The sequence below is a fragment of the Sciurus carolinensis genome, chromosome 1, assembly GCF_902686445.1.
Source record: "Sciurus carolinensis chromosome 1, mSciCar1.2, whole genome shotgun sequence".
In the NCBI taxonomy this organism is placed as follows: domain Eukaryota; kingdom Metazoa; phylum Chordata; class Mammalia; order Rodentia; family Sciuridae; genus Sciurus; species Sciurus carolinensis.
In genome coordinates, this window is record NC_062213.1 from 180,060,231 (window position 1) to 180,072,281 (window position 12,051).

General features: G+C 36.3%; 1 protein-coding gene across 16 annotated transcripts in view; it reads right to left on the bottom strand.

Annotated features, from left to right (window-relative positions):
* Macf1 (microtubule actin crosslinking factor 1) overlaps window positions 1–12,051 on the bottom strand; it is a 336,255-nt gene that overhangs the window by 40,458 nt on the left and 283,746 nt on the right. For 9 of the 16 annotated variants that reach the window (XM_047537575.1, XM_047537686.1, XM_047537743.1 and 6 more), the window contains 11 exons: window positions 10,518–10,677; window positions 9,819–10,145; window positions 8,733–8,817; window positions 7,812–8,053; window positions 6,956–7,162; window positions 5,405–5,524; window positions 4,860–4,967; window positions 3,200–3,418; window positions 1,979–2,182; window positions 1,243–1,251; window positions 96–327 (listed from right to left, as the gene is read on the bottom strand). In XM_047537575.1, coding sequence (XP_047393531.1) covers window positions 96–327; window positions 1,243–1,251; window positions 1,979–2,182; window positions 3,200–3,418; window positions 4,860–4,967; window positions 5,405–5,524; window positions 6,956–7,162; window positions 7,812–8,053; window positions 8,733–8,817; window positions 9,819–10,145; window positions 10,518–10,677 — 1,913 coding nt within the window. The remainder of the gene's footprint in view (window positions 1–95; window positions 328–1,242; window positions 1,252–1,978; window positions 2,183–3,199; window positions 3,419–4,859; window positions 4,968–5,404; window positions 5,525–6,955; window positions 7,163–7,811; window positions 8,054–8,732; window positions 8,818–9,818; window positions 10,146–10,517; window positions 10,678–12,051) is intronic. The other 7 variants (XM_047537702.1, XM_047537878.1, XM_047537803.1 and 4 more) reach the window with 3 other exon arrangements.

Genomic DNA, 12,051 nt, shown 5'->3' on the forward strand with positions numbered 1-12,051 from the left:
CTGTCTTTACATTCAATGAAATACATCTGGTAGGATGCTGGAGATAACCTCAGCTTGAAATTTATTCTTTAAAAATAATTAGATCCAAAAAGCACCTTTTGCAGCCAAATCCTTGTCTGCTCCCTGAGATCGCCCAATGAGCTCTTCTCCACGGCGCTTTAGGGCCTCAAAGGATGGCTGCAGTTTTTCTAGCTCCACGGTGGCACTCTTATTGTCACTGATGCACTCTCTGATCTTATCTACTTCAGCAGGAATCAGGGGTGGCATACGCAGGCGAGAGGAAAGATTCTCCAGAGTCTCCAACATGGGCTCAATTTTATCATGGAACTAAAAAAGTTGGAATATTAGCCATCACTAGTACTTCATCACACTTTTTGGGAAATAATAGGGAGTAAGGACAAGGTATAAATCTGTGCTCAGTTTACCCCAATGGTTATTGAGTATTGGGTTTGGCCAAGAGATCATTTTGGGCATAGTATACCAGAAATGGACTGTTGTGGGGGGAAATAAAAGGGCAATATTTGAGTCAAATGATATTAAGTAATATACCAGGAATAAACTCAGATCATTAGTGCTGTCATAAAACTTCTCCTATTCCAACTAATATGATGAGAAAGGAACAAGACTATGAAACTGGTGAGAGTCAGTATATCAACATTTCAGATGACAGTTGCATGCAACAGACCAGACCAACAAGTTAAACCTGTGTAACAAGTTACCACCTGTGTAAATGGATGAGGAACTTAATATGGTACATGACTTGGAATTTAAAAGCATACAAGTTGAGAGCTCACTGTACATACAGTGAGAGAGGGAAATGTTGGCATGAGAAAGGCCAAATCTAACCTCATTCTAAAAGAACAATTACCTTTCCACTTTGCTGCTACTCTGAATAACATGATTATAAATATAAAACTCTCATTTATAATCTGAGATAAAAAGGGAGAAAAGAAGACAAAACAGACAAGCCTGCCTCCTAAAAAAAATCATCTAACACTAACTCTGGATTCATTCATTAATGTCTTATCAATTTTCAATGTCCTATAAGAAAAGCAGATTTCCTTAACAAAATCACTTCCCATCACTCCTTCACATCTACATTCCAACCCAAACAAAACTGGCATAATAAACTGCAATAAACAAATTTATTCCACTAAACTTAAGGGAAATTTCTTTGTAGGTAATGCCTTGTATTTTCAGCTTTATAAAAACACACTAATCCCAAGGGGATGGGTACCTTACCTCTGTAATCTGTAATGGTGGGCGCGGTCAACACAACAATGAAATGTGACGATGTGGGGAAGACAGGAGCAGGCAGCAACAACACAAAGTAACACATTCCACAATGTGAGTGAGAGATGGGACAGGAAGTGGGGGGAGAAATTTGAGTAAGTACAAATATTAACCAAGAATATTGACTAAACATAGGAATAAAATACCCAGACATGACAAAAATACCACTAACAGTAATATATTAGTTGAAAAGTATGTAGTTACATGCCATAAACTCCACTGTTAGCAGTTTATGCTTCTCTTTGGCTTACTTCTCCCTACTAAAGCACCTTTCTGTGAACTAGGATGCCAGTAACTTCCTGAATGAGAAAGCTAATATATTGTCATTCTAAATCTCAAAAATAACAGGTCCAGCAGGAACCTGACTTTTGTGGAGGCAGTCATTGTTTTTGGCTCTCAAAGATAAGTTTATTCAAAATCATCCCTGCTAAAGGATCTTTATGATATTAAAAATTTCAGGGAAACTATCGACAGACAATTGTATACACTAGCCAAAATGTATTTTACCCTCCAATAGGATCATTATGCCAATGTTTCTGAGAAGAAAAGGCAGTAGACAAAGTTTTCTGCTCTGTTGATAACATGCTGGTCTGGCATTCCTGCGCAAAGAGGCATACCTGACACTGAGATCTCCTGCTTAGACTAACAGAGTTGAAGGTTACAGAAGTGTAACACACACACATACCTGAGCAGACTGGGAAACAGCCTCATCCAGAGCCAAGGCCCGTTGGCGCACCTCCTCTTTTATTTGGGCATACATGTTTTCTGCTTTCTGGTATTTTTCTTCCACCATTTTCCCTTCCTCGGGGTTTAATTCCTTTAGTTGTGGGCCTATCTTTAGTAGCTTATCAATATGTGGTTTGTGTTCAGCAATGGATTCCCTTAGTTGCTACAGAAAGAAATATAGATTAAAACATAATGAATGGGGCTGGGATTGTAGCTCAGTGCTTGCCTAGCACATGTGAGGTACCGATTTTGATCCTCAGCACCATGTTAAATAAGAAAAAAAGTAATAAATGGAATTGATTTCCAAGCACGTATTAGTTTGTTGGGATGAATACATGTATACATGGTTATACTATGTATAACCATGAAGCTCTAAAACAAAAAAACAAAATGAACGGGGCTGAGGATATGGCTCAGTGGTAGAACACATGTTTAGCATGCATGAAGCCCTGGGTTTGAGCCCCAGTACCACAAAAAACAAACAACAAAACTGAAATGTTAAAAATCAATAAGTACCAGCATCTATTTATGGGGAAACAGAAAAACACCTAAATCTTGGGCTCTGATACTACCTAATTCTCTTAATTTTCAAAAGCCAATTCAGATGTTCCATTACCTTGAGAGTGTTTCCGTACAAAACATGTCTTAATCTTTCGTGTCACCTGCATTATAACCATCTATCTCACTCTCTTCTTTGCTCACAAATACTTCTATGTACTATATTATAATTTACATTGTTTAATATATGTCTACCACTCCAGACTAAGAGACACCAAGCAGGATAAACTATGAATAGCAACAAATCTGGTAATTCAACCACTCCTTGACTTTATTGCTGGCTGCTTCTAGTTCACATTTTCCACTTATAGAAATATAGAAATAGTAATAAACACAAGCCATAAGCCAGAAATAAACATTTTTTAAAAAAGCATTTTAATAGTAATACTATTAGTTGAAATGTCTATAAAATTCCCTTTCATCTTAACTATATGTAGCAAATGCTTTGACATTCCTTCACAAGCTCACTCTATTGGTGCCTAATCAAGTGAAAAGAGCCACCTAACCACATGTAGAGTTTAACAATACCCTATCATCCTCAAAAATATTTTCTGTTATTTTTGAATAAATTACAGAACCCATTTTCATTCTGTAATGAAATAAAACTTGGCATGCTCCTTACCCTCATTTCTTCTTGCTGTTGCCTGAGCTGCTCATGATCAATAGCTGGAGGAGGTAACTGTCCTATTAGTGCCCGAATTTCCTCAATCCAAGGGTTGAGCTCTTCATAAGTTTCCCAAAACTGGTTCACTAAGACCTGTGCCCGCTCTAGGCGGGCATAACGCTCTGAATTGAGTAGGCTAATAGCTTCATACTGCTGTATTAGAGACTCCGTCTTTTCCTATGAACCAGAAATAAAAAATAAAAAGTATTATTATGAACTCTTTGAGAAAAAAAAATACAAGTGTAATTACATTAAAAAGTCTAAAGAAAAGCACACTAAATTATTAACAAATATGGACTAATGTAATGAGATTACAAGAGATTGTTTTTCCTTTTTCCCTATAACTCAGCTATTTTTTTTCCCTTCTTACTGGTACATTACAATTATACACACGGCAAGATTCATTGTTAGATATTTGTATATGCACACAGTATAACAAATTAACACAGTACAGTTTGTTTAATTTCACCCCCTAGTAACTTTCCATTCCTTCTCTCTGGTCCCCTTCCTCTACTCTACTGGTCTTTCTTCCATTTTCATGAGATTTCCCCCCTGCTCCTCCCCGTCACACCCCAACACACACTTTTTTTCCCTTTTATTCTCTTTGCCATCTACATATGAGAGAAAACATGACCCTTGATTTTCTGAGTTTGGTTTCATTTAGTATGATGTCCTCTATTTCTATCCATTTACCACCAAATGACAATTTATGATTTTTCTTTCTTTACATTAATTTGAATTTTTAAATTCCCTATCAGACATATTATTTTTATAATTTAGTATATATGAGCATAGTTTAAAAGGTAGTAAAACATGAGAAAAAACAAAATTATTATCTTTTAGCAATGACACAAAACAATGATACAGCATTATTATAACAAATCTGTTTAAAACAGGGTATCTCAGAGGCTATGAGGAGCTCTGGAAAAAAAATAAGTCTCTAGGGCTGGGGTTGTAACTCAGTGGTAGAGTGTATACCTAGCATGTATGAGGCACTGGGTTTGATTCTCAGCACCGTATATGAATAAATAAATAAATAAAGGTCCATTAATGACTAAAACAGTATTTGAAAAAAAAAATGTTTCTAGAAACTTGGCATTTGTACTTTGAATGTTTAGGAGTGTAGCTCAGTCGATTAATAAAGATTTCTGAAGACACAGAAATCAGTCATATCCTAAAAAAAAAACAAAAAAAACCAAAAAAAAATAACACACACAAAACTGGTCTATATACTATCTCTATATACTATCTTGGCCAATTCTTTGTAAAAAATAGGTCTGACCTTTAAGACATATAAAAGGAACTGATATCTGCATATGGTTCTTAAAACCTATCAAAATATCTTGAAAAGTCATTCAAGGCTCACTTCAATGACTGAGGATAAGGAGCAATTCCTCTTGCAACATATTCCACTTTATATACTATGGTTGTTCAGACATTTGTGAATATAGGGTCAGGAGTCTCAATTCCCCAGCACAGTAAGCAGGACTTTAATAAAAAACCAATAATAAGAAAGTACAGGAGGGAAAAAAAACTCTAAAATGTTATTTCATAATTGTACTCTAATTTACTATGATTAACGTAAGAATAATATGGTAAAGAAATGACTGTATTTCACCTGTAATACAGCTTTCTGCTCCTCCCCACATGTGCCAAAGATTTCACTGCGGTGACTGAAGAGTTCATCCATTGAATCTTTGTGTCGAATGATGTCAATGGAGAAAGCCTTTGAAAAGTAAACTGCAGTTAAGTCAAGAAGTAAAAGGAACCTAAGACTGTTAATGAAAGGTAAGATGCAATCTATGAAAAATTACTTGCTTTCAAGACACGAAAAAATTTTTCTTACAAAGTTTAATACTTCGCCTATTCAACACTTCAATGCTTATCTTTTTAGTAATTCACAAAAACATCTCTACTAAAAATCATCAAGCAAATGGCTACCTATAGAATATTTCCTGGATTAATGGGCCTATTCCCACCCCCTCCGCAAAACGAAAAGAATCTTTTCCTTATCCCAACCAAGTATACATAATATTAATTTCTATCCATCATTATTCCATTAAATTATCCCACTCGACTTGACCTGAGACAGTCAGAAACTCCCCCAGTCACCCAAGAGACTCTAAGGCTCAGACACCGTGGACGCTCCAGAGTGATGCTCACCTTCTGCACCTGCAGTTGGGCTGTGGTCTGGTCCTGTTCCAGGCGGACTGGACCCAGGGCCATCAGTTTCCGTGTTGTTTCGGCAACCCAAGCTAGTTCTGCATCAGCAGCTTGCTCATACTAATAAATATATAGAAGAAAAATGAACAGGTTACATTTAGCCAAGGTCTCCTTCTAGTAGCTATAATTTGTCCAATATAGAAGGGCCTGAATTTTCAGTAATGTAACTTACACCTCAGAAAGTAAAGCCAAAACTGAGAATAATTTAAGAAAAATCACGAATCAAGATGCAGACAAATTAAAATTGGTCATATTTCAACTTCTTTAAAAGGAAGCTACAGAGCCAGTTAGTGGGCCCACAGCTAGAAACAACAGAAATTGACACCCTTCAAAAGAAATATGCTTCTAATAGGAATGTTTTCAGGAGGTTGCCAATCTTCTTTCCTACCTGGGCACTAAATGATTAGTTTCAGTTAGATATTTAAATATAAACTTAAAATGGCAACAGACAGCTCCGTAAAGTTAACTTGGAAGTACCTGCTCAGTTGAAGAAGATAAGACTCCAGAAGAACACCAAATCTTTAAGTGGCTATATAATACCAAGAATCATGAGGACCCACCAATCTTCAATCTCCTCTTTTTTCAACTTTGCCAACCTAAGCTAACATAGGTTAAGTATCCTTTATCAGAAACAGTTGGGAATGTTTGCGATTTCAGAATTTTTTGGGTTTTGGAATATTTGTGCAGACAACTTTACTGGTTGAATAACTCTCATGTAAAAAAATCATAAGAAAATTTCAGATTTTGGAGCATTTTGAATTTTGGATTAGGGATGTTAAACCTATATTTAAAGAAAAGCAAGCTTCTCCCAAACATATTAAGTTGATATGGAAATAGCTGGCTAAGATTAGGATTAATCCTAATGACACTGGATATATGCTTAGAGTCAGAAAGAACCTTATTCAGAAAACATCTGCTTATCACTATGAACCCATGCTATCTTATTTTTTGTGCTCTGGCACATTAGTAGGTGTGTATTCAACTACAGAGAAAAGCAAATAACAATTTCCCAGAAAGCAGGAAGGAAAAAAGATCAAGAGAAATATGACACCTGTGTTTACTTTGAGAAGGTTCTATTTTGGATGGTTCTGCTATTTTGGTTTGCATATTTGATAGTAATTATAGTTCTTGGTTTCTTTTCCTCTTCCATTTAATGTAAGAAAGTTGATTATATCAAACTAAGATTATGATACACTTGGACCATTTGAGTCTACATATGATCTACTCCCATCGCCACTGGCCCAACTGTTAATAAAAGGCCTTACATAGACTTTTCTGTAAGTTCTTCTCTCCTTGAAGCAGTCAAGTGTTTTGGGTCAAACCGTGATCCATTCTCACAAACAAACCTCTCTGCCAATTGTTTCCAACTACTGAAATATGTTTGTTGCATCATATTTACCCTGATCTCATCTTATTCCTGAGCCTGAACTTATGTGGATCTATCTACCCCCACTGCCTAAAATATTAATGCAGAGGTATTATAAACATTACCTGTTGTGATCTCTGAATAGCAGCATCAATTTCATCCACTCTTTGTCCAATAGTGTCACTGATCAGTTTGTACTGCTCATTGGCATCCGACACAAGTTTATCCAGGCCTTCTCTGGCTCTCCAGGGCACCAGCTCTAGGAGAGCACGGCTCACCTCATTCACTGTGTCCAACACCAGCCTGTGCTCCATGACCTCCTTCTTCAATTCCTAAGGAAGGGAAGAAGTTTTCAGGCCATACATTGCTAAATAAAGCACATTAGCAGCTGTGCTGGGTAGAAAGTGTTATCTCTACCACACATCCCAGCAGGGCACTGACCTCCTTCCTTCAGTTTTTTTTTTTTCCTGTCTCAGATTTTTTAATCTTTCTGAAGCCTGAGTTTAGATTTAGCTACTGCTTACTTAGAATGTCTGTAAGACTTGAGCCAGATTGTCTGTGGGTAAGACAAACAGTGCTCTCTTTTTTTTCTTCCCCACTTGAACAGACATGATAAATAATGTTTTAACCATACGCATCTATCTTAACTAATAACTACACAGCTTCTGTTTATCTAAAAATGCACTAGATTCTGTAGGAGAATCAAATAGAACCATGAAGCACTCTTTAGAGAATGAACTGTGAAGGTAAACTATAAAATGTTCCATATGATGTAGCAAAGTTTCTAAGAAGCAGGATTCAGTCTCTTCAGATCATAGGCCTCTTACTTATGTCTTTATGCCAGATCTTACCGTTGGCGAGTAAGTAAGAGAGGAGGCAGGCAGAAATTTTTGGTTTAGATTTAAAGTAAAGGTAAAGAAACAGAATTCTGACGAAGCTGAAACGTTTTTATTCCCTTTTTGATGTGAAATGAGAGCTCACCTTCTGTCTTTGCTGAAACTGGGGTATCTGCTCCCCTGTGGGAGACTGTCCTCCACTGGCTGCCAGTTCCTCCTCCACCTCCCTCAGCCAACCAGTCAGTTCCTCATATGTAGACTGGAATTTGGTAGCCAGCTGCCGGGCTTGCTCTAAAGTTCTAAGGGCCTTGGAGCTAGTGACTGTGATGTCTGCATAGCGGGTCTTTATTCCGTCTAGTTTCTCCTGGATTAGTAACACCTCTTCACCTATGGAGAACAACACACAATTAATCATACTTAAGAGACTGGGGTGGAGGCTGGGGTCCTGGCTCAGTGGTAGAGTGCTTGCCTAGCATGTGTGAGGCACTGGGTTTGATTCTCAGCACCACATATAAATAAATGAATAAAACAAAGGTCTTACCGACATCTTAAAATTTAAAAAAAATGCAAACATAAAATTACAAAAGAGATGTGGAGATAAGGCCATCTCTTTAATTGCCCATATTCAAACTAGAGCTTAAATTTCATAGATACTCTTTCCCTTGGTAGCCATTTCACCTACTATCCCATACTAAGGGTAAGTGGGAAATAAACCTGCTACTTGATAAAAGAAGCCATTTCTGAGATTAGGATCTAAGTTTAGTTGCAGGTGTTTCTAGATGTTCCTGGTATCTTGCAGTGAATGCTGGCTTTTCACATATTGGAGGGCAGGGGAATCATCGTCTATAACCAGATGGGAGACAACCAAGTCTGGTTGTTTTCAAAAGATTTAGCAAGAAATTGGAAAACAGGTCACAAGCCCCTGGAGCACATGGTTAAACAATTAGCAAATATTAAACTTCTCAAACATACAAAGACAAGTCGCTAATGCACAGTATTTATTTCCCTGGAAATGTGACTATCTTTGAGACCAGAGTGGTGCTAAGAGATACACTTTTCAAAGTACCTGTGGTTTGTTTTAGAAGAGCCTGACCATTTTTAATAGCTTGATCTACATTCTTCTTCCTATTAACAATTTCTTCATTTAAAGCCTGAAAGGAAAACATACTATTAATTTCCAAACTATGGCACAACAAAGGAAAGAAATATGAGATCTTTAAGAGACGAAATTTGAAGAGATGAATACCAGTTTAATTTAATATCAGATATTTAACTCCCTTTTTGAAATTTCTGGTTACTCCACTGATTATTCAAAATAATTAGACATTTATAAACAAGTTTTTCTTTGTGCTAGGTGAGATTTTGGATTGAATTCATTTTACCAATCTACTGGTACCAAATCTGAACCCAAGAAAGGTAGAAGTGAAATTCAGCAAAAAAAAAAAAAAAATGTCTATAATGTCCAAAATAAAGAGTAAGATAGAACATTAAAGAAAAGAAAGAACATGTTGACTTAAATCAGGATCCTTGTCTGGCATGCATGATGCTCCAGATTCGAGATCCAGCACCCCTTCCACATACACAATCAGAAATTTGGGTAAGAATTTCCCATATTTGAAGTTGTCAAAATAAGCAAAAGAATATCAGATCATTTTTAAAATTGTTTTGCCTATTTTCACTACTCCCAAAGAGATTTCATAAAAAATAATTAGAAAAGGCATCATTAAGATGACAAGGAATTCCTGAAATTTGAACATATAAATTCCAGAAATATTCTAAAAGTTATAAGGATGTGACCAAATCCTGGGCATATATGATATGTGCTTTTGTTAAAGTTCATTTTCTTTCATAAATCTGTTCAAATGGAAACCTAATGATAATATTACCTAATGATACAAGTTATGAGTTGTAGTTGAGATGAGTCCTAACTAGACCCTGTACCACTGTCTAGAATTGCTCACTCCATTTGTTAAATACAAGTATTTTTATGGACCCATCCTAAGATTAGTACTTAGCACCAAGTCTATAAACTATGCACTTATGTATAAAATAAAGTTGAAGTGTTTGAAATGAAAAAAAGAAAAAGAAAAAACACAAATTAAAATGAAAAAATAACTCAGTAACATAACCAATAAATGGAAAACACAAATACCAGGTGGTCAGCATGCTGCTTCTGCAGGACATCCTGTCTGTAATCCTTTACGAACACTGAACTGAGCTTGTCCTCAACCTCAGCCAGCCAGTTGAGCACCTCCACCTCATCCTCCCCAAACAGTCTAGCGTTGGATAGTGCTTGTTCAAGCAGGGCTGCCTTCCGACAGCACCGGTCTTGAATCTCACTGTATTGGGCCTGTAATGAGTCTAGCTTTTCTGATAGCACACCCTGTTCTGCAGGACATGTCAGGGAGGAGAGAGACTGCCCAATTTTGACTGCCTGGTGCACATCTGTTGCATGGTTTTCTATTTCTTCCTCCAGAGCCTGGAAATCCAGATGGAAAAAATGAATAGAAGAAACGAAATAAATGAAAAGCAAACATGAAACAATGAATAACAAATGATATAACACAATTTAAAAATTCACCTATTAAAGAGTAAAAATAATTAAAAAGTGGAACAAAAGCTGTTTATTTTTCTGATGGTAGCTTGCTAGTTGATTTCTACATTTACTTCCAAGATAATGGCTTTCCAGTTAAAAATCTGACCTTATTTTTTAATTAAACTTGAAAATAAAACCCCATAAAATACATCTTCTAGAATGCTGAAGGTAGTTTTTCTTTTTTTTTTTTTTTCTTTTAATTTCTAGGATTTCTTCCTCCAGTTTTGTGCTTTTGTTTATGGAATTCCTTCCTACCTTGTGCCGAATGATCTGCTGCTGTATTTTGGCAGTCTGAGTGCCAACAGGTTCCGAGTTAGCAAGCTTTTTCTCTGTGACAGATAAGAAATCAGAAATAGGCTCAGCTGTCTCATGGAATTGTTTGGCCAGAACCAGGATATCTTCCAGCTGTTTTTGCCTACACAAATATATAGAACAAGCGGCTCAGGCAGAAAGTCACATTAAACTCTACAGTAATAAATTCAGTAAAAGAACAGTTTACTAAGTATAGTTTAAATACCAATAATAAACAGAACACATATTATGTAGCACTTTGATAATATTAAAGGTTTTCATAGTATTTCTTTACTGATCCTATCATAACTTTGAAAGGTGGGCAGGATAATTATTCCAGTTTATAAAAGAGAAAAATGACCTTAAAGGCTTAAAGGAAGATCTGTCCAGTTACTTAGTAAGTAGCAACAACGGAATGAGAATGAGAATCAGATCTAACACTCTTCTTACATCACCTTGGCACATATCGAAATGGAATGCATACCTTTATATATAAAGCAACGATTAAAAAAACAATAAACAGAAGGAAGACAAGGTGTAGTGGAAGAGAAACAGAGGGAGGAAGAAAGGGAAGGAAAGTGGAAGATTGGGAATTGAAATGGAGTGAATTATATTCCATGCATGGAAATGTGTCAAAATGAATCCCACTATTATGCACAATGCATATTTCATTCCATTTCTAAAACAGAATAACATATGATTCCACCTAAAAACACAGCCAAAATAAAATTTAAAGGGGTCAAAAAAAAAATCACCAGTCTTCCTGTCTCTGTACCTTCATGTGTGAGTGAAGAGAGTATCTTAAGAACAAAGGTAGTATAGTTCTCTGAGCTAGAACTCCTTCCTCATCACCCAAAAATATTGTCAGGCAATTTCAAGTCCAGAATATAAGTTTAAATCCAGATTTAAGGCAAAACAACAACAAAACACACCCTACACAGACTGGTTGAATTTGTCAACAGAAATAGGCAAAAGAGCTCAAACTCTATAGCTTACTTGGAATCTTAGCTCTTATTCAAAAAAAAAAAAAAACAAAAACCAAAAAACTTTATATGTTTATAGACCTTTATTTTCTTTATTTATTTATATGTGGTGCTGAGGATCAAATCTAGTACCTCACACAGGCTAGGCAAGTGCTCTACCACTGAGTCACAACCCCAGCCCTTAACTCTTATTTAATATAACATCCATATTAAGTTTGGATTTTAAGTACACTACAGATTAAAAGCAGCAAATTACAGAGGGGAATATTAGGCTGGATGTTGGAGGCAGCTTGACAAGGAAGAGACAAGAACACAATCACAGAACCATATTAGCTCACAGATTAATAAGGAAAGGCCCTAAGACTAACTATAAATTACTAAGAACAGACTGAATAATATGCCATTTGAAAAGGCCTGGGATTATATGATGCAATTTAGTAAAACTTTACTCAACACCTGCTTTGTGCCAGCCATGTCCTATGCTGGTCACACCCTGACAAACTTACTTTAATAAG